Source organism: Talpa occidentalis, unplaced genomic scaffold (assembly GCF_014898055.3).
Source record: "Talpa occidentalis isolate TD23 unplaced genomic scaffold, MPIMG_talOcc4v2.1 talOcc4.6, whole genome shotgun sequence".
NCBI classification, from domain to species: domain Eukaryota; kingdom Metazoa; phylum Chordata; class Mammalia; order Eulipotyphla; family Talpidae; genus Talpa; species Talpa occidentalis.
This window is the reverse complement of record NW_023604972.1, coordinates 42,204,030-42,227,115: the sequence shown is the minus strand read 5'-3', so window position 1 is coordinate 42,227,115 and position 23,086 is coordinate 42,204,030. Positions and strand designations below refer to the sequence as shown.

Here is a 23,086-nt window from a genome sequence, read left to right as displayed (position 1 = left end):
TGTATAATTATAGAATGTGTGTTGCTATAATGTATAGTGTATGTTTGTGCTTGAACAAGGATTTCATGTAAATTAGATTTCTTAATTGGTTATCATGTTTATAATTGTTATAATAAGTTCAATTTCAGTTTTGTTCTTGGCAGGATCATAACCTCTTTTGCCTGATTTCAGATCCAGTTATGAATCATGCTTATGTTCTGTCTGATGTAGTTAACTACTTTGGTAACACACATCCACACTATTGTTGACCATATGAAGAAGACTAATGCCCATACGTTTAGCACTATAGTATTTTTAATAGGAGTGGGGGGCGATTAATGATGTTCACATATCACTCCAGAAGTGATATGGGGGAATATCACTCAGGGAATAAAGTACCCTCAATTGCCACCACATTTGGAGTTCTATCTCAAGTACTGACCTAATGAGCTTTTCTTAATTTGTATATTTTGGTGAAAATAATATTGTGGTGAAACACTTAGAAGAACTAACAGTAATCTATATTCAAACAATGATTGTGTGCATACATATTTATTTCTACTCTTTTAATTTTGTTCTCATAAGACAATGTAATTGTTGGATTGATTGGTGGACATTTTACCCCCTCTCAGGATAATTCTACACATGAGAAACTATATTTTTGTGTGAGGATCACAGTTTGTGTTTGACTGTGCTGTCCTACTAAAGGCTACTATACAGAATATTACTAGCTCCTGCTTGCAGTTAGTAAAACAGTTGGAGGTGTTTCAAATGATTGCATAGTAAGGTTCTCCCAAACAGTGATCTCACTTTTCATAGTTCTAAAATATAAGGTATGAAATTGGCAGGTAAAAATCATATTTTTCTCCTTCTACGCCTGACTATTTTACCTTTTATTTCTTTTGTGATTGAGAAGATAATAATGTACAGCCTTCTATTTGCATTTTTAATTTTAATTCATAAGAATATTTTTGTTTTCAGCATTATTTTAAATTAAGGTTTCATGATTACATACCATAAGGAGGGACTTTGTTTTTCACTGTATTATGTAGAAAATGAGTTACTCTCAGTGTATATTATAATTTTGGACTATTGTCCAAAGTTAGAAAAAAAAAAAAACAGGAAAATTCTTAGTGCAATGGTAAGCTACCTGTAGACATTTTATTTTTAAGTATTTAAGTATTTTCTGAAATTTATTTCCCACTGTTACCTAACAATGTTTCATCCTTATTAAGTGCAGTTATTTTGTTCAACAGCAGTCAGTGGAAGAGCATCTGCAATGTCAAACACTCCTACCCACAGTATCGCTGCTTCCATTTCCCAACCTCAGACTCCAACTCCAAGTCCTATCATCTCTCCTTCAGCCATGCTTCCTATCTACCCTGCCATTGATATTGATGCACAGGTAAGCTCCAAATTCAGGAGTGATAGTTTTTAACTGGGATTATGTTATCATTAAAAATATTATTCGGTGATTTAAATGATAAACTTTTGGTTGAAGACCTGAGCTACAGTTACAAATAAATTAGAACCCACATTTTAAAAAACAAAATGCCAAATAAAGATTATTACTGGTAATTATGTGATATTCTGGCCTGGTTTCATACAGTGTCAAGTAATCTTTTTTAAAGTTTAGTTAGAAAAGGAAATTTAACTTAAATTTAACTTATTTAAGATTACTCTATATTTTCTTCTAATCTCAAATAAATTAGAAGGTATACGTTAAACTTTATAATGGATTTCACCTAAAACAAACAAAAAAAATTCACTCTTCCATTTATGTGTTTGATATACATTTATATTGTCTTGGAAAATTTAGGTCATGCTGACTGAAATATATACTGAATCTCTATCTGGCTATAAAGTTAAGTTTGTTGTGGGGTTTTTTTTTTTTTTTTTTAGTTTTAAAATAGTTTATTATAAAATCTTGAGACAAAGTGAGGTTGGAGAGGACAGGATAGCTTATATTTAGTCCTGAAAGAACACCAAGAACCTGACTTAGAATACTGTTGAACAAGGTAAGGGTATATGGCCTTTCTGAGAAATAGACTAAGAAATGGACTGAGAAATGTTTGCAGTTTTATTTAGTTTTGCAATTTGTTTAATAGCTGGGGATAGGGTGCAAGAGTGAGATTGGCAGTGTACATCATACAGCTTTTAGGTTTTTAGATTATCAGTTCTTTATACACCTAAATTTTAGGAAGTGAGAGAAAATGTGTATGTGTACTGCTGGACCAGTAAGGGCATGTACTTTTAACCCATTGAAAATAAAGCCTCCTTTACAGTAAGATGTTTCTTGTTAATACTCTGAAGAAAGAATTTTATTTCTGTTCTTGCTTGCTTCCCAGATATTTATTATTTTATATGTGCTAATTTTTTGAGCACACTTAAAATTTCAGGAATTATTTTTAAGGAATTATCTAATCTTCAGACCACATATACGAGATAGCAAGTCTTAATACCTTTTTCCCTGATAAAGAAACCAAGGCTTGGCAAGATATTAGGCATTTTACTTACCATCGATCATTTAGCTAAGAGGTATTGGGCTAGAAGTAAATTTTTTTCTTTTAATAATTTGTTTATATATAGTTTACATTATTGTTCGTTTTTGTACAATGTGTGCTTTCTCCTCTCTGGTGTAGTCCCCGTAAAATTCCCACCACTTCACCCATGCACCATCACCGTAGTCCCTTTTGCTCATCCCTTCCTTGTTTTGATCCCCCTTCCTGCAGAATGTCTCAGATTCATAGTTGCCTGTTAATTTTACTTTTGTATTTATTGTTATTTTTTTTCCTGATCCCTTATTTGGTTCTGCTGTATTCCTCCTATAAGTGAATGGAGGTCAAATTTAAGTTGGTTTGATTTCAGAAGCACCCTTCTCAACTTTCATACTATGCAGCCTTTTTAAAAACGGAGACATTTATGAACCACGATGGTGGTTAATTTTTGATAGTAGTTTTCTTAATTTACTATGTTTCCAAATAGGTGCTTTAAGTGGTAAGAAAAAATACCTTTTGTGCATAATTCATCTGAGATTTTTTTCTAGATTCTAAAATAAAAGTTCCATAAAATTTTGAATATTTGTGTTTATGTGTGGCTATACTATGCCTTAACTATCAAGTGATGTGACAAAATACAATTTAAGACCAATATTCTTAACATTTTGAAAGATTGAATATTCTCTAGTTGTAGAAAAGAAGAAAAAAAAGCTTTCTCAATACATTGAACTTGGTATAAAATTTGCATTATTTTCACTCCAGTCTGTTTTAGTTTTTCTTTTAATGTCAAATACTTTTTCTAGTTTACTTTGGAATAAGGCTTGGTCCATATCCAAAAGAAAAAACATCACCAAAATATAAAAGAATTTCTGTTTTAAATGTTTTTTAAATCTTTTTAAAGAAAAAGTTTCTCCAAGTATATCATGATTTTATTGAATTTGAAATTATAAAAATGATGACATTTTACCTGACTCTGCCATTCATTCAACCATCATTCTTATTTATAAATTCATTTCTGAGACATTACATATAAATAACTAATGTTAATTTTTTTAAATGTTATGTGCTTTATTAAATAGTAGATATAATTATGTAATAAGATTTGACTGTCTTAAAAATCTGCTACTTCTTTGTCCAATTTTGAGATAGAGGGTTTTCATTTGTACTTAGCCTAACATGAGTTACATGGAGTTTTACCATAATTGCTTAGTTATGCATTACAAAATTCCTACTTTAGAAAACATAATACAAAGCAAATACACAGAAATAATTGTTCACAAGTTTTTCCTTTAATTTTTGATAGTAGTTTTCTTCTAGTTTTTATGTTACCAAATAGGTTCTTTAAGTGGTAACAAAAAATACCTTTTGTACTCAATTCATCTGAGATTTTTTTTTAGATTTTTAAATAAAAGTTCCATGAGATTTTGAATATTTGTGTTCCTATGTGGCAGTATATGTTTTAACTATCAAGTATTATGACAAAATAAAATTTAAGACCAATATTCTTAACATTTGAAAGATTGAACATTCTCTAGTTGTAGAAAAGAAGACAAAAAAAGCTTTCCCTCATTGGATCTTGCATTTGTTTAACAAACTTTAACATGTGCATTCATGGAAGCGGCAACTTTCTTGCCCCCCTGTGACTCTGCAGGTGCCTCTTTTCCATTCTAATTTTCCTACTAAACGTGTCCTTTTAAATGTTAAAAAACAAAGTAAGGGCCTCTCCTGGTGGCGCAGTGGTTGGCTGGGCTGTGAAGCTGCCCGCAGCCTCTGCAGCACTGGTTTGATCCCCTGCCGCTGGCGAGGGTCCCACATGGCCCAGCAGACCTCTCCTGCCACGCCTACTGCTCCCCTCAGCAGGGGAGTCAGTCTCAGTTTGCCTGTTCTGTTCCCCGCTCTGGCTCTGGTGAATTCTCTCACCCTCCCGCACTTCTGACTGTGCCCAGTGCTTTTATAAATAAATAAATAAATCTTTAAAAAAAAAAAAAGGTGAAACAACAAAAATGTACATTCATGGCACTACACGAAAACTAACTTTAACTTACAATCTTTATAATAACTCCATGATGTAGGTACTATTATTTCTCTTTTACAGATAAGGAAAGTGAAACTTAGAGGTTAACTATCTTGCCCATCAGTTAATCTCTTGCCCTAGCTTCTCCATGCTACCTGTTTTTCAGGGGTTTTAATTTTTTACTTATATATATTGGGGTAACTTTAGCTTATGACTGTATGTTTTAGGGGTTCAGATGAACACTTCTACCAGCCGAGCTTTCCCCACGGCCCCCCAGTAATCTTCCACCACGTTTCATTGAGCATCTTCCCCCCCCTAATTTTCAATTCTTAACTTAGGTGTGGCATTATATTAACCTTGTCAATTGATTTTAGAAAATAGATCCCCACTTAAATGGCAAAATACCTTGTGTCTTTCATTTCTTCATTTTTCCAGCATGTTAACATAGCCATTCTGTATATTTACATCAAATCTTAGTATAAGAAAGAATAAAATAAATATTAATTCTTTAAAACCTCAGTGTATGTCTCCTTATTAAAATGCTAGTGAGGGGCCTCCCTGGTTGCACAAGGGGTTAAGCATCAGCACTATGAAGCAATCTGCAGCCACTGGCAGTGTGGCGATCCACATGGTGAGGCAGACCTCTCCTGTCTGGCCCACTGATCCCCTCAGCAGTGTATTTACATCTGCCTGTTCTGCTCCCCATTCTGTCTCTGGTGAATCCTCTCATCCCCTCCACCTGTGGCCAATACCCCAGTTCTTACATGCATAAATAAATAAATCTTTAAAATAAAATGCTAGTGATTCCCAAAAGATGGTCCTATCTTAAATCCTTTTATTGATCATTGTAGTAATATTTTTAAAAGGATTAGCAGGAATTAATATTTAATTTCTGGGCCATGATGAATGCTGAAGATAAGAATTCGCGTTCTTTATATAGTTTCTCAAATCTTACGTTATTTAACTAGAAATAACCTGTGAGTGCAAGTGTATGTATGCCACAGGCTCATCACTTTTCTTTCATATAATGATTTTATTGACTCAAGTTTGGAAACTTTCAATATTTAAGATTAATATGACATACTGTGCTGTTAGGAAAACTTAATTTAGGTAACATAAATAAGTAGTTGAAGAAATTATCTAGGACTGTTTCACTATAGCTTTGGATAGCATAGCCCTAATCTTTATTTTTATTTTGCTTGAATGGTGTAACTAAACTTAACCTAGGTACTATGGTATAGAGATTGGGAAACTTATAAAGATTTTTAAGAACTGCTGGTTTTATATGAAACTGTAAATGTGATTTTGAGAGTTGAAAACCACCAAATTAATGTTTACGTATTTTGCCTTCTGAAATTTAATTAATTCTAATAGCACTTACATGAGAAAGAACCAGTTGTGTTGTTCATGGGTTGTTAAAACTTGTGTTCCAGAGGCACTCCCCCTTGCACTTTTCTTATGGCATGTTTTTTATGTATTTCTTAGCTGATTTTCATTTCTGTTCTCAAACTTCTAGGGATTTTCCTTCAACTTGGAGTAACTTTTTCTTGTACATCTCAAAAGTAACAAAAATATTTCCATACACAATTTGCCCCTTTTCCAGTTTTTAGTAAAGAAGGTTGACACTAAGTTTAACACACATGAGGACTAAAATTGTGAAGTATGTAAAATTATGTTTCACCTTTAATATGGACCTTTTTTCTTGTTGGTTTTGCAGAAGAGAATAGTACAGTTCTTTCACAATGACATAACAAGAGAAAAAGGAGAACAGGAAAAATGAGTTAATGGTGTTATACCATAATGCTGCCACTAAAGAATTTACTTTAAAATGCATACATTCTACTTATATGAACTGTTATAACAAGTTATTTACGATCCTACTGATTGTTTTCACTTGTTGAATATCTTTATGTGCAATCCTTTGTAATCTTAAACATCACCTATGAGATGGTTAGAGAATGAGATGTTTGGAATTATGATGGTAATGGAGGTATAAAATTTTTCAGCTCTTTAGTCCTCTAATAGTTTTTTCAAAGTCATGTTATCACTTGATATAATCAATAGATATGCAACCTTTTCTAAAGATAATTTGGGTATGTTTTTCACCTGCATTCCAGCTCATCAAAACTTGCCTTTTCCTTTAATATTGTATCTGTCTTATGATTTCTTCCTGTTTTTCTCTTACAAAATTGAAAAATCATGTTGATTACTTATAGGTTGTTTTTACATTTAATATAACTTTTTTTCATTTTTTATAAGCCAGAATTGTCTTAGCAATATCTGTTATGGCACAGAATGGTGTATTTGATGTTATCATACTAAATGGAAATTTTCTTTAGAATAAATCTAGATGAACTCTCAACATAGTTCTGGACATCTTTCTCCTTTTCAGGTTTCTCCTAAGAAAATGACTTGTTAACCAGTATAATATAACATGGCCTCAGTGGTATTTTTGTTTTCCAGAAATTCATCATCTGTTTTGTTATCATTATTGATTGGCAATATTCAGAACACCTATTTTTTTCTGTACATTGTCAGTCATTTTTAATTTTAACCCAGACTTCTACTTAGCTTAATTTGTTACTTGATATGTTATAAATCAGGATGATATTTCCTACCATTTTGGAATTGTGTAGGTATGTATTTGGGGGTGGAAACCTTACCTCTGAATCTTTAAATTCTCTCTTTATTGTCCTTAAGAGATTCTCGTAAAGTATTAGTTGCTTTCATTTCTCCTTAATGCAAAATACAATGAAAGTACCCACTTTTAACATTTTCCAGGGCATTTAGGGTATTAATCCTCCTTTCTCAGCTTTAAATATTTTCCCTTCAACTCTCATAGTAGATTGTTTTTATTTCTCTTGTAGTTTGAACGTAAATTTGTTCTCTATAGTAATCAGCAGGCTCCTATTGAGCAGGGACTGTATTTACTTACTATCGTCAACCCTAGAGTACCTAGCAGAATACTTTGAATATAAAAGGTGCTAATAAATGTTAGTTGAATTGATGATATGGATAAAACGTTATTTTACTGATTCACTAAAATTGTCCATGCCTGTTGTTTTCATATTTTGTTTGTTTCTTCATTCTCTAAGATTGACCCCTTTTTACCCAGGAAGACTTAGAAACCTCGTAAATTTCATCGTAAAGTTGACTCTCATAGTCTATACCGTAACCTACGATGCACATAAGACAGACTCAACATTACATTTACCTCAGTGAGGTTTTCCTTAGGGCTGCTATAGATGTAATCAGGAAAGCAGGATGTTATACAAGATCCTGTTGGTTTTTTTAAGCCAATCTTACTAGTTAATAGCTTGTGTGACCATCAGAAGGTTATTTCTTTGAGTCCCTTCCGTCTCTGAAATTCCTTTCCTTATATACCTGAAATGAAGATCAAATACTATAACACAATTAGAGCTGTCACTCACTTAAGTATTCATGTCCTTCTCCATTGTTGTAGTTGGTGCATCTCTCCCTTGTGGCCATCCCTGATCTCTGCAGTCAGTAGCTCTGCTCTCTGCCAGCCTCTTCTGCAGAGCAGTTTTTGCGGTCTCCCTCTTCATCACTGACTAGTAGGCTTTTTCTTATTTCTTGACTCTACCGATTTTACCTTTTGTCTCTTGTTATTCATTTTTTTAATAATGGAGCTTGGTTTTTAGAGTTATTGACCTTCTGGGAGAATATGCCTTTTTGTATTTATTACATAAATATAATAGATGTAGTATAAATACAGTGAATACATATTTCATATATATAGTCCTTTGTTTTATTAGTAATAAAGCTGTTGTCATTCACTCAACTTATTTTTTCCTAGCAAAACAACCCATATAAGGTGGAGAATAAAAAAAGTTAAAACAGGTAGAATGAATTTTAAGAATATATTTTATTTAGCTTAAAAAATCCATGTTATTATTTAAAATGTAATCAACACACAAAAATTACTGAGCCATTTTTACATTTTTATTCATACCAAGTCTTCAAAGTTTGGTGTGTATGCTGTACTTTCTTCATTGAGTGATCACATCATCCTGATTTCCCCCAAACTTTTCTGGTTTTAGCATCAGTCTCTCATACCAGAAATTCCCTCAATCACAGACAAATTGGAGTGATTTGTCGCCCCATTTAGAATATATCTCAACTTGTATTTCATTGGAAATACTTGATTGATATTTAGATTTGAGTAAACGTACAAATGAGAAAGTATATTCTTTTATTCAAATTGTTACAGACATACTAAAAATAGGTTTCCAATCAATAGAATGCCAGTTTCAAATTTAAATTAAAAATTCAGTTCCTTAGTCACACTAGCCATATATTAAGAACAACCACATCTTGTTAAGTAATTACAGTTTTTGAATAGCACAACTTCAGCATACTTAAATAGTTCACATAAAAGCATTTAAACTGTGATGATAAAATGTGGCCTCTGATAAATTCAGTATTTGTCAGTCATTAGCAGAAATCAGAAGTAAATTATATATAAATGGTGTTATGTCTCAATTATTATAGTCTTTTTTTTTTTTTTTTTTTTTTTTTTTTTTCAAAATACTCTGTGTATTATGTATATGTTTTTGCTACTTTAAGTAAATGGGGGCTTTGTTCTCAAACACAGCTAAGTTACTTGGCAGCAATTTTTTTTTATTTCAAGACTTGCTTTTCATCTTTGTTAGATGGGTCCAAAACCCCACTGTTGAGATTCTACTTGATATCCTACATGTTTTGATGTCTTTCGACTTTAATGGAAACCAAGCTATTTTCTCTTCCCTGTTTAAGCTCTGGGTATTGTTTAGCCCAATCGCTTCTGATAGTCTTTCCTCATGCACATGTGCTGATACTGAAGACTCAAGGGGAGCCCTCTGCAGATTTCTGGAGTACTCTCTCTCATAATGCTTTCCTCAGCAATAGTCTGCCCCATAAATTGTAGCCACCTTGACCTTTCCAAACTCTTGTCTTCTCAACTCAGGAGACTGTCAGACTGTTTGGGTACCCGCGCCCTACACTGCAGCTTAGAAACATTCTGGGCAGTTAAGTTAATAATTTCTGTCTTCGGAGATCACTGTCAAGTACTGCCTATCTAAAGACCATCATTTCAAACGATTTGTCCTTTTTTTAGTGATTTGAAATGGGTAAACTAAATCTTGTCTGTTATTCCATTAATGGCTAGAAGTAAAAATGAATCTACAGTACTTCTTTTATTCATGTATTTAGAAAGAGCATAAAAATCATACTTTTTTTCCTTTATGCTTGCTCTAAGAATTGCCCACAAAGTCCAAATATTATTTGTAACATTTAAAAAATCTCAAGGGGCCTCCTTGGTGGTGTTGGAGTTAAAGTCTCAGCACTATCAAGCTATCACCATAGCAGCATGAGTTCAATCCCTGGTCAGGGAATCTAACCCATATGGCTCAGCAGACCTCTCCTGTCTTGCCCGCTGCTCCCCTCAGCAGTTTATTTCAGTAGATCTGCCTGTTCTGCTCCCCACTCTGTCTCTGGTGAATTTTCTCACTCCCTGCCCCCCACACCTCTCGCCTACACCCCAGTTCTTATATGCAAAAATAGATAAAATACATTTTTTTTTAAAGTCTCAAGTTGGCCACTAATGAAGAAAAACAAAAATTTTTGATACAGTGGAGTGGGGTCCATATGTATTTTTGTATGTTTGGCATATGTACATATTATGTAACTGATGCTGATATTTTCAAATTACACTAATACACTAGTCAAAAATTAATTTTTTTTTTTTTTTTTACAGACTGAGAGTAATCATGACACAGCATTAACACTTGCTTGTGCTGGTGGTCATGAGGAACTGGTACAAACACTGCTAGAGAGGGGAGCTAGTATTGAGCATCGAGACAAGAAAGGTAAGGCCTATTTTTGTTACTGTGTTTTTTTTTTTGTTTTTTTTTTTTTTTCTGGAATATTTGTTCTGTGAATACTACTTCTAGGCCTATTTGGATGTTTAGATATAATGGAAAACAGTGCTGTCTCTTTGCCTAGTGAGAAGATCATTATTTTTCTACAGGCTTTACTCCACTCATCTTGGCTGCTACAGCTGGTCATGTTGGTGTTGTGGAAATATTGCTGGACAATGGTGCAGACATTGAAGCCCAGTCAGAAAGAACCAAGGACACACCACTATCTTTGGCTTGTTCAGGAGGAAGACAGGAGGTAACATTTTCCCAAATGTAATTTTTTCTCCCATCTGTTCAGCAAATGTATGTTTTAACTTACATGATCAATGGAATGACATTTATTTGTATGTAATCGAATGAAACTTATCTATTTAGCAAAGGGGCACATTTTAGTATTAGCATAAGCTATATTGCCAGAAAACGCATACATTTTTTATTATGCTGCTCATCTAAAAGTAATACCTGCCTCTGGAATCTCTTTTGTTGCATTGAGTCTAACAGAGTGACTAAGACATCTTATCAAATCAGTAAGTTCCTTCTGTGCAGAGCCTATGATCACTTGTCTTTTTCAGTCCCTGAGTACATAAAATGTACTAAAATTCAGTTTCTGTTGCTCTCTACATCTTAGATTAGCAAGACATTACAACTGTTTGGTTTTTAGTTGCTCTTTTGAGGATTCGTGTCTTAATTTTCTCCACCTGTTTTGACTTTGGAGAACAGATTATCAATACAATTATATGGCCTTATATGGTAGTTTTCTAAGGAAGCTAGACTAGCTCGTATGGTCAGGTGTAGGCCCACTAGCTCTACACTCCCTTGTGTCTTATAGACTCCTTTGTGTCTTACTAAATATATAAGAATAACCATCCTGATAACCTAATTTTTTAAATGTATTTTAAAAATCATGTCTATTTGCAATGGATATAAAGCTTTTGGTTAGCCAGTCATGCTGTCTTTATGGACTGACAACTATTCAGTCAGGGAGTTGTTGGATCTTAGATTTAAGAAGTACTCTAAATCATCTAGATCAGTTTCCTACTTAGCTTTAAAATCTTTCTTCACTATCTTGATGATTATAAAGGTGTCATGTTTATCTAGCCTGAAGTATGCCATCCCTTAGTTTCCCTATTGTTCCTAATTCTGTTTTTCAGGCAATGGAAAGACATTTATATCCTCTTTCTTTAGATATTTGAGTCTGTTTTAGCTAGTCGCCTAATTTGTATGAGAAACAGACCCTGTTCTTTGGTACTCTTGAGGGTACCTTTTCCAAACCCTGAATATTCCATCCTTTATGTCAGTATTCTTCCTGAAATAATACATCTAAAGCCAACTGATAGGGCCTCCCCTGGTGGCACAGTGGTTGAGCGCTGGGCTGCAAAGCTGCCCACAGCCTTTGCAGCACTGGATCGATCCCTGTCCACCAGCGAGGGTCCCACATGGCGCACAGACCTCTCCTGCGCGCCCACTGCTCCCCTCAGCAATGTGTTTCGTCAGTCTGCCTGTTCTGTTCCCCGCTCTGGTGAATTCTCTTGTCCTCCTGTGCTTCTGACTGTACCCAGTGCTTGTATGTATGTATGTATGTATGTATGTGTGTATAAATAAATAAACAAACAAACAAACAAACAAATAAATCTTTAAAAAAAAAAAAGCCAACTGATAGATTGCTACCTCCCTATTTGTATGTCTTAAACTAGCCTTCTCCCTATTCCCCCATCCCCTCTCTTTGCCTAATACAGTATATCAGATTACATTGAACTCTAATCAGGTAAATCTAGTAGGGTCTTTTAATAAATTAGCAAGTAAAAACTATTAAGAGACAATGATAATACAGGCATAATAAGTTTTATAGCTTTGGCTATTTCTATAAATTTTGCTTCATTATATTTGGGGTACATACTATTAAGTGGACATTTAGATGTACTTACTCCTAGAGATATGCTGCGCAAGAGACAGGAAAGGAATATTAAGTATATTACTTAATAAATATTAGTATAGTAATTATTAGTAAACTTTATTTAGTAAAACTATAAAATTTTGATTAGGGGCCTCCCCGGTGGCGCAGCGGTTGAGCACTGGGTTGCGAGGCTGCCTGCGGCCTCTGCGGCGCTGGTTCGATCCCCGGCTGCTCCCCGGCCACCGGAGGAGGGTCCCACATAGCGCGCAGACCTCTCCTGCCGCCCGCTGCTCCCCTCAGCAGTGTGCTTCGGTCCTTCTGCCTGCTCTGCTCCCCGCTCTGGCTCTGGTGAATTCTCTCACCCTCCCTCGCTTCTGACTGTACCCAGTGCATGTATAAAACAACAAACAAACAAATAAATAAACAAATAAAAACATGCCTCTATAAAAAAAAATTAAAAAAATTAAAAAAATTTTAAAAAAAAGTTTGATTAGGATTTTCCACTTTATGGCTTAAGGGACTCTTTATGAAATAAAGTAGCCTAATGCCATTTTTTGTGTTTTTTATAACCTTGTCATATAAGCTACCTAGCTGTGAAAGAAAAAAATGAGAGTCATATCTAATATTGGTCATAGTTTTATACAAATGAGTAAAATTTTAGCTGGCATTTAAGACAAAGCACTACTCATTAACATTCTTATGTTATTCTCCTGGTAGTCTTTTAGATTATTAATAGTAAGAGCAAGGTATGAGGTATGATCTTGAAAAATCCTTAGCTTTCCTATATCTCATTTGTAAATTGAGGATGAAACTGATAATACCTGTGTCAGAGTTTTGTGTATAGATGTATAATGGACAGAAGATCTATGAATCACCAATTTATTCTTAAAGAAATGCTAATTATGTTTAGCTGTCAGAATGCAGATTAAGAGCACCTTGGTATATTATCACATCTACTTTGAATGGCTAAAATTATAAAAACTGACAATACCAAATGTTGCCAAGAATGTAGAGCAACCAGAAATCTCTTTATTATTACGAGGTAAAGATGGCAATTTCTTATAAAAGTAAACATAAACCCAGAAATTTTACTACTAGGTTGAACCTTTAAACAATAAAAATGTATTTCCACAAGAATGTTTATGGCAACTTTATTCAGAATTGCCAAAAATTAAAAACGGCAGTGGTGTTCATCTGTAGAAGGGTAAAGTATAGCCTATTCCTATAATAAAATGACTCTCAAACACTGTGATTTGATATATATGAAGATACAGAGTAGAAGAAACTAACCTGTGGGCAGGATTGACTGGGAAGGAGTCATGAGTAAATAACATGAATTTAAATTACATTTGTCAATACTTAGTGAATGTCGACTTAAGTTCCGAGCATTTGTTGTAAGTTATAAATTTCAGTAGTAGTAATAGTCTAGTTAATATTCAAGCTATTTAAGGGAAACTGCAGGTATCTACAATTTGTTGACTTTTTCAACCTTTCTGTATGTTTACAATGTTCATGATAAAACATTCAGGGAAAATAAGTATTAGATTTATTCCATTTCTTTTTTAAAATTCACTATGTGGTAGAATAACATAGAGGTACTTCCTTACAAAATAGCATTGCATAACACATAAGGTCCAGATCTTCATCAATATACTGTTTTATTCCAAGAGATTCCAGAAAGGATTTTACTAGAGAAGCTATTTCTTTGTTGGATTCTGTGACCTCCTGTTATCATTTGAGGCTGAATTTTGTGCAAAGAATGAAAGGAGAATTTTTCCCTTCTTTTGTTAAATAGTATACCACAGAAATAGAGAAAGCAAATATCGAGACGTTGCAAATTGTCTAAGAAAATATATTTTTCCTTTCTTCCTTTCCAGGTGGTGGAACTATTGTTAGCTCGAGGGGCGAATAAAGAGCACAGGAATGTTTCTGATTACACACCTCTAAGCCTGGCTGCTTCTGGTGGCTATGTGAACATTATCAAAATATTACTAAATGCAGGAGCCGAGATTAATTCTAGGCAAGTTTAATTCTTTCTCTACAAGCCCCTTAAGATTTTTGTATTAAAGATGTTTGCAGAACTCTTACTTTTTAATACCGTATTTAGCAAATCCCTTCATTGCAATCTAGAATCCAAATTGGTGATAAATTTTAAGGTTCATTTTATTTATTTAAAACTTGACATCTTATTCGAAAAACCTCAGTCCTTTATTTCTTATGATACTAAAAGTAAACATGAGTTTATATTAACCAGGCAAGAATGCTTTATTTAGTTACGATGGAAAATTAAAATGGTAATTTAATAAGTTAACCACTTTCAGGTTATGCATTATGTTGAAAGAGGTACAAGAAAGTATTCTACAGAAAGATTTTAGTGAAGTCTTGGTAATTTCACATACACTACCTGTGATAAGGAAAATTTATTATTTTAAATAATCCTACAAAATTAAAGAATCTAAAATAAATCCTGAAATAGTGTATAGTAGACTGTATACTAGAGTATCATTTAATTTTTCTTGGACATTTAAAGTGTTATTTTTTTTTTCTTTTATTCTCCCCACACCTCCACTCCCAGAACTGGTAGCAAATTGGGCATTTCTCCTCTGATGTTAGCAGCTATGAATGGGCACACAGCTGCTGTTAAACTCCTGTTAGACATGGGTTCTGACATAAATGCTCAAATAGAAACCAATCGGAACACTGCCCTTACCTTAGCCTGCTTCCAAGGAAGAACTGAAGTGGTTAGTCTCCTACTTGATAGAAAAGCAAATGTGGAACACCGAGCTAAGGTAAGACAAAATCTGAAATTTTCACATGAATTGCTTTGCTATTCCAAGTGTACAGTAGCAGTATGCTAATTATAAGTTTTGTGTTTTACCCTTTTTTAAATTGGGGTAATACTGGCTTACATTGTTTGTTTTTAAAAATATTGTTCCATCTTAGAAGTAATTTTTTATAGGTCCTCCCTGGTGGTGCAGGCAATTGAGCGCAGCGCTGTGAAGCTGTCCACAGCCTCGACAGTGCTGGTTCCAGCCTTGGAGCAACCCACATGGCGAGCAGACCTCTCCTATCTTGCCCACTGCTCCCCTCAGCAGTGTTTTCGGCCATTCTGCCTGTTCTGTTCCCCAATCTGTCTTGTGAATCCTCCCACCCTCCCGCACATCTGGCCTGTATCTCGGTTCTTGTATAAATGAAATAAATCTTTTTTTTTTAAAAAAAGAAAAAAGAAAAAAAAAAAAAAGGAAGTAATTATTTATTTATTTTTTACATCATTGTTCATATTTAAACAATATTTGCTCCCCTTCACCCCCTCAGGTATAGTCCCCATAGAGTTTCCTTCACCAGTGTACCCGTGCACCATCACCATAGTCCCCTGTGCTCCTCCCTCTCTCCCTCTGATCCCTCTCCCTCTTCCCCTGCAGTATGTCTCTGATTTATGATTGTCTGTTTTTGCTTTGTTGTGTTTTGTGCCCCCTCCCCCCTTTTTTTTTAAACACTGATGTCTTATTTGGTTCCCCTGTATTCCTGCTGTAAGTGAAACCATCCTATATTTTTCTTTCTCCTTCTGGCTTATTTCACTGAGCATAATTCCTTCTAGCTCCATCCACATTGTGCAAATGGCATGAGTTTATTTTTTTGATTAATATTGAATAATATTAACTGGATATTTTTCACTTATAATAATAATATATAATATTGAATAATATTCCATTATGTATATATACCACATCTTCCAGATCCAGTTATCTATTTTTGGGCATTTGGGTTCTTTCCTGGTTTTGCCTGTTGTAAATATTGCTGCAGTAAACATAGGGGTGCAAGTAAATTTTTACTGGTGATGCTATTTATTGTCCGAAAGGTATGTATTACTATAAAAGAGTGGAAGGAATATTTGTTAAATACCATTTACACTAAAATTTTTTGTAAGAAAATGATATTTGGTAGATTGACTTTTCAAGACATAACATTAACAGAGAGGCTAGTTGTGTCTGAAATTTAGTTTTGAGTCCTTGTGACAACTGTATCATTGCTCTTCTAGATCGTTTTTTCTTAACATTTTTAGTCCTTTGCAGTTTCTTATGTGTTGTGTTTTATTTTTTACTAAACCTAGACTGGCCTCACACCACTAATGGAAGCTGCCTCTGGTGGATATGCAGAGGTGGGCAGAGTTCTTTTGGATAAAGGTGCTGATGTTAATGCCCCTCCAGTGCCCTCCTCGAGAGATACAGCTTTAACCATAGCAGCAGACAAAGGGCATTATAAATTCTGTGAGCTTCTCATTGGCAGGTATGATGTTACTATACCTTTCATATGTGAACATGGTGTTCCAAGTGATGATTTTTTTCCCTGGGAGAATTGTACTCTTATAAAAGTCTTCTTCTGTAAAGTACAAGTACATGCTTTATTTTTTAAACCTACTTCTTATTTTCTACACCTTCAGAGATATGCTACATTATCTAATTTATTCCAGTGCAACTAGAAATATTTCTTTTTCTTTCTTGTGTGTATATACTCTCAAAGTACTACAATAACCTATTTGAACCTTCAGCTGTTGTCATCCATATTCATATCTCCCACATAGTTTGAATTTTGTGAAGAGTAGTTCCAGGTCTTAAAAGTCTAGCAATAATCCTCTGCCTTCTTTATTGATTTTCTTGTTCTTGATAGTAATTAGAATTTTGTTAAGTGGCAAAATTTTGGAGGTATTTAAGGTACCAGACAAGATAAAGAATAGTTTTTGCAATTGCCTCCCAGTCTCCCAAAAATGCTTGTCTGCTTAATTGGATTTCCTACTTTGCCAGTCTTAAAGACATTAATATAGTGTCCTAATAACTAGTATTTTGTAATAGATCAACTCAGTTATTCACCATGAATCTTAGCTATCGTGATGCCTAGAGTACAAAAGTTCTGTTATATTTTAGATCATTTCTTTTCTAAAACCACTTAACACAAACACATGAATACAAATAATCTGATACATTTGTGTCTCTAGGACACTATTGTGATTTTATTAATTTTTTTAAAGATTTATTTATACATGCAAGAGCTGGGGTGTAGACCATAGGTGCGGGAGGGTGAGCAGATTCACCAGAGATAGAGTGAGGTGCAGAACAGGCTGATCCACTGATATACACTGCTGAGGGGAGCAGTGGGTGAGACAGGGGAGGTCTGCTGTGCCATGTGGGTCCCTCCCTGGCCGGAGATTAAACTCATGCTGCAATGGCTGCAGATTGCTTCATAGTACTATGACTTCACCCCTTGCACGACCAGGGAGGCCCCAAATTATTGTGATTTTTATGGGATGTGCTTTCACTAAATTAAATCTCAAAATTTAAAACTTGGAATTATGGAAAAAGGCATCTTTAAAATAAGAAAAACAATTATGAAAAAAATTGTTTAATATGACTGGAAATTCTTTGTAATTTTGAGAGCCACATGCATTTTAGTTCTTTACTATAATAAGGAGTTTTCATCTTCGTGGAATATTTTCACAAGTTATTAGTTGATTTTTGTTATTATCTGCATTTGTTCCATTTCATTTTAAACAGTGATATCTGTCATTCATTTAGGGGGGCTCACATTGATGTACGTAATAAGAAGGGGAACACTCCATTGTGGCTAGCAGCAAATGGTGGGCACCTTGACGTGGTTCAGTTACTGGTGCAAGCAGGTGCAGATGTGGATGCAGCAGATAACCGCAAGATAACTCCTCTTATGGCAGCATTTAGAAAGGTAGAAGTCTTTGTATTCTTAATCTTTCACAAAATGTAAATCCAGTTAAGAGTAACTGATTGCTTACTTTTTATAAATATTTTCTTGTAGAGGATATCAGAGAAAAATTTAACTAAAGTGGATTTTACTTTTAATGATTGACTTAATAACTAGGCTAAATGAATTAAATAATGAAAACCCATTTGCCAGTGTTTGAAAATACTGAAAATCAAATGTACTACATACAGAAATACAAATAAATTTGTGTGTAAGTGAAGAAACTTTCTATAGTACATAGCACAGAGCTGAGTGTAATTAATTTAATGATTTATTTTGATTTTTTAAATGCAAGTTTGATATTGGAAAAAAACAGATTACTACTTCAATATATAAATTACAAAGAATTACTTAAATGAAAAGTTAGAGGCAATAAAGGAAATACACTAAATGTAAGCAGTTACTTATCCAGACTTGCTAGCTTATAGATCAGAGAGCAGTAATGTGATCTGGAGGAAGTGGAGAACCTAAATGCTCTTTGAACTTAGTGATCAGTGTTGTACTACATAGTATAATCATATCTTTTGCTTTAGGAAAATGTATTTTGTTTTTTACACTACCTACTACAGGGTTATGCTATGTATTTAGTTTTTATCTGAAAAAATAAAAGAACAAAATAGTTATTTCTATTCTTAATGTTTAGAAATGACTGAATGTCCATTTTTTAATAACTTAGCAAGGAAAAAATGATTATTTTTTTCTTTCAAACATATCCTTCATTCTGATTTTTGAGTAACTTTTGAATCAGAGTGGTGTTTAGATCAAGTTATTCTGAACTTTTTTGGAGGGTGAGATGCAAATGAACAATGTAGACTTAAGAGAGCCAAAGTCTGTTTCTTATTTATAGTTTAGAAAATGCCCAATTAAATTCTTTGTTTTGTGGCATTAATATAAGTGAAATCTTAGTTAAGACAGATTGTAGATTTATAAAATATTAATATTTTCAACCTGCCATTGATATCTAATTTTTAGGGTCATGTGAAGGTGGTGCGCTACTTAGTCAAAGAAGTCAATCAGTTTCCGTCAGATTCTGAATGTATGAGATATATAGCAACCATCACTGACAAGGTAAATATCGATCATATTCTTTCTACTGAGCAAGTGTTCTGTGAGTGTGTGTGTTTATGTGTGAGTGTGTTGCTAACAATAAAGTCTTGGTTTCAGCAGAAATATGTGAATATAGCAATTTTTTAACTTAATTTTTATGTAAAACACTAAGCTATCTAAAGTAAATATTGTTACTGTTTGTATTTTAATCTCTATATACATATATTGGGATGACATCTATTCTGAGAGGAACAAGTCCAGTGGATGTATTTTTTTAAGTACCTACACATAATGTGAATATAGTATATTTTAATACTGGGAAAGAAAACTTTAACATAATACAAAAGTTAGGTTAATTGTCAATTGAAGAAATAATTGGCTAGGATTTTTGCAGGAAATGTAGGGAAGATAAAATAAATCCTGTCTGAGATTGTCCCTGTTTTGGAGTTTATACTAATATTTGAGAAAAGTCCTAAAACATATTACTAATATTTGAATAAAATCTTAAGACATAACTTCTGAAAATCCAAAGAGGTCGGCAAATCTAAAATGTCTGTTACATTTTCTCAGCAGTTATTACATGACAGCTTTTTACCTTAACATTTAATGTGACTAATTCACTATCCAGCCTGCCTCTAAATTCCTTTGACAGTTGACATCCTGCATACTACTGACACTTTGGAGGAAGGAGGGGAGTGGTAACAGGGCTTCCCTCTTAATAGGGAAATATCTCTTTCCTATCAAAAATGTGTTCTGAGAATGAAATCACTGAGAAATGTGTTTAAGTACCTATTTCTGATGTATTTATGATACATTCTTGTACATAAATGTGTAGTAACAGAGCTTGAATATTTGAGAATAAGTTCTTGCCAATTAAGTACTTAAAATTTTTTAAGTCTATTCTTTGCTAATAGGGCTTGTTTTTGTTTTTCTTAAGCCCAATTATCCCCTGACATAACTTAGGAATTTGCTATGTGAATAAATTTGCTATATGAAATATTTTATATTCAAGTTATAGAAGTTGAAAATCAAAGTAGCAGTGAAATGGACATTATTTTGAATAACAGTACAGGTTCTTTATGTATTTTTTTATGTTTTTTAGCTAAATCTTTTTTGCCTTTTTACTGATCTTTCTTGAATGTTTAAGTGGTTTGATTTAAAAATCTCTCTAAAATATGAATTGCTTTTAAGCCTGGAATGTTTCAATTTTTTATTATAGGAAATGCTGAAGAAGTGTCATCTTTGCATGGAATCAATAGTACAAGCCAAAGATAGACAGGCTGCTGAAGCTAACAAAAATGCCAGCATTTTATTAGAGGAATTAGACTTGGAAAAGGTAATAATCTTCACATGTGTAAAATAACTACCTTTTTTCTCTCCTGCTTCTTTCCCCTAATTTGTAATCTGTTGCTTTTGTTTTGTATTTTGCTTTCAAGTATGTCTGTAATTTTTCTCTCCAGGTTTGGCTCAAATAGTTAGAAAATTATGAGTATTTTAAATACCATTAAGAGAATTTTCTTTGTAATCAATTAACAAAATTTCATATAGAAGTTACTTTGATCTAGATGTCAGTTAAGGTCTGTCTAATGCTCAGTATTAATCTTATATGAATTAGTGATCTCTTAATTTCATCCAGTTATTTATTTAATTTATTCTAGATAATTTATTACCAACAGATATATCAGAATACCAAAATACCCTAACAAGGCATAACCAATTTAGGGACATACAATGACGTGGTAGAATGTTTTCTAATGAGTACATTTTTTAAATGGATGCTTTCTCTTGAACTCTTCTCTTTCAGACCAACTACAGCATTATTCCCATCTATTGGCACAGGAAGTAAAATGTTCCCAACATAAAGTTTAAATAGTCCCATAGCTGCTGCTTTACCCCTTCCTGTCAGTAACTTATGTACTACATAATAGAAATAAGTAATCATAGCAGGAAAAGAACTGCTTAGCATAGAATATTATGTAATACATATTTTGCCACATTTAAATTTTTACAGTAAGATTAAAAATCCTGTAAAATTTAGCACATACTATTTAAATTCTTTGTGTTTTTTTTTTTTTTTTTTTTTTTTTTATAGAGGCATGTTTTTATTTATTTATTTATTATATTTGTTTGTCTTGTTTATACATGCACTGGGTACAGTCAGAAGCGCGGGAGGGTGAGAGAATTCACCAGAGCCAGAGCGGGGAGCAGAGCAGGCAGAAGGGCTGAAGTACACTGCTGAGGGGAGCAGCGGGTGGCAGGAGAGGTCTGCGCACCATGTGGGATCCTCCTCCGGTGGCCGGGGAGCAGCCGGGGATCGAACCGGCGCCGCAGAGGCCAGGGGCAGCTTCGCAACCCAGCGCTCAACCGCTGCGCCACCGGGGAGGCCCTTATTTAAATTCTTAATGGATATATAGTGATAATTAAAAGTGGTCATCTTTTTAATTTGAGTCAGGTATATTTACTATAATTGCCGATGTTAAGCTATATATTTCATCTTGCATCAAGAAAATATAAATTATTCTAAAAATATTATTCTATTTTAAATATGAAAATGCACTATATTTTCCCCAAAAATATATTTAACATTGGAGGCTCTTTATTTAAAATTTTGTTTTAGGCTCTGGTCAAACTAAAATTAATTTCGTTGGCTATTTTGAGGTTTTAAAAGAATATGAGCACATTGAGATTTAATAGTTATAATGTCTGTAAATTCTAATTGACCTCTTATTTTCACTTAATATTTAATGCTTACTAAATACCAAATAATATGAGGCCCAGTTGTATGATACAATATGTATTATTATTTTTTTTAATAAATCATTTTTTTTTTCAAGATTTATTTACTTTTATACAAGAGCTGGGGTACAGGCCAGAGGTGTGGGAGGGTGAGAGGATTCACCAGAGACAGAACGGGGAGGAGAACAGGCAGACGACTGAAATACAATGCTGAGGGGAGCAGCGGGCGTAACAGGAGAGGTCTGCTGTGCCATGTGGGTTTCTCCCTGGCTAGCCAGAAATCAAACCTGCGCTGCAGAGGCTGCAAGATAGCTTCACAGCGCTACGCTCAACCCGCTTCGCCACCCAGGAGGCCCCAATATGTATTATTTTAGTCCTCTCATTAGAAATATTATTACCATCATATTATAGAAGGAGAAACTGAATATATGGGATGTTAAGTAAATCTTAGTGAAGATTTGAACCCAGTTCTTTTAAATTTTAAATCCACTTGTTCCCTGTCCCATATTTGAAATAACCTGCTACCTCTTAAATTTCTTTCTTTCTATAGTATTAAAATATCTTATTTTTGTATTACTCTCCTATTTTTAAATGTGCGTTCTAAATTAAGGGTTTTTTACATTGTGTGTTTTCTTAAGTCAAGAAAGCATTTTTTCTGTAGCTAAGATAGTTATCTATAAATATTTAAACAAAACCCTTAATTGTTCATACCTTTGATGTTTATTACACAAAATAAATTTAGTGATTTATTGCACACCTAAGGCTAAGAGTCAGTAAGTTGCTTTTAAAGGAGCTTCAGTTTATTGATTACAATAAACTGTTGAATTTCAAATGTGGAATATGAAAAATAACCCAAGAAAAACATATGCCAGCATTGTCAAGTAACTAAAATTAAAAATCTGGTATGGTTACTTAAGTCCTTACCTCTACAGAATATAAGGTTATTTAAGGAATGTCCATCTGTCCACTGAAATCACTCCTTATCTCTCTGATCTTATTATTTATCTTGGTCACTTTACTCATTCTACCTGACCATTCTGTTTGCTCTTAATGTATCTTCTGTCTTGAATGCCTCTTCAGAGATCTCAAACTTTCATCTCCCTTCCACAGACACTACTTTGCTTCTTTATTTTCTAATGTAAAGACTATATGCTGCTTAGTTATCTTGTTTATCTCTACCACTAAAATGTATGCACTACAGAATAATGCCTAGCATGTTGTAGGCACAATA

At 33.8% G+C, this 23,086-nt stretch overlaps 1 protein-coding gene across 5 annotated transcripts in view; it reads left to right on the top strand.

Moving 5' to 3' along the window:
* ANKRD17 (ankyrin repeat domain 17) overlaps positions 1 to 23,086 on the top strand; it is a 145,658-nt gene that overhangs the window by 94,959 nt on the left and 27,613 nt on the right. For 3 of the 5 annotated variants that reach the window (XM_054688001.1, XM_054687999.1, XM_037529585.2), the window contains 9 exons: positions 1,236 to 1,384; positions 10,247 to 10,358; positions 10,520 to 10,665; positions 14,181 to 14,323; positions 14,879 to 15,092; positions 16,415 to 16,590; positions 17,874 to 18,036; positions 19,045 to 19,140; positions 20,339 to 20,455. In XM_054688001.1, the coding sequence (XP_054543976.1) occupies positions 1,236 to 1,384; positions 10,247 to 10,358; positions 10,520 to 10,665; positions 14,181 to 14,323; positions 14,879 to 15,092; positions 16,415 to 16,590; positions 17,874 to 18,036; positions 19,045 to 19,140; positions 20,339 to 20,455 (1,316 nt within the window). The remainder of the gene's footprint in view (positions 1 to 1,235; positions 1,385 to 10,246; positions 10,359 to 10,519; positions 10,666 to 14,180; positions 14,324 to 14,878; positions 15,093 to 16,414; positions 16,591 to 17,873; positions 18,037 to 19,044; positions 19,141 to 20,338; positions 20,456 to 23,086) is intronic. The other 2 variants (XM_054688002.1, XM_054688000.1) reach the window with 1 other exon arrangement.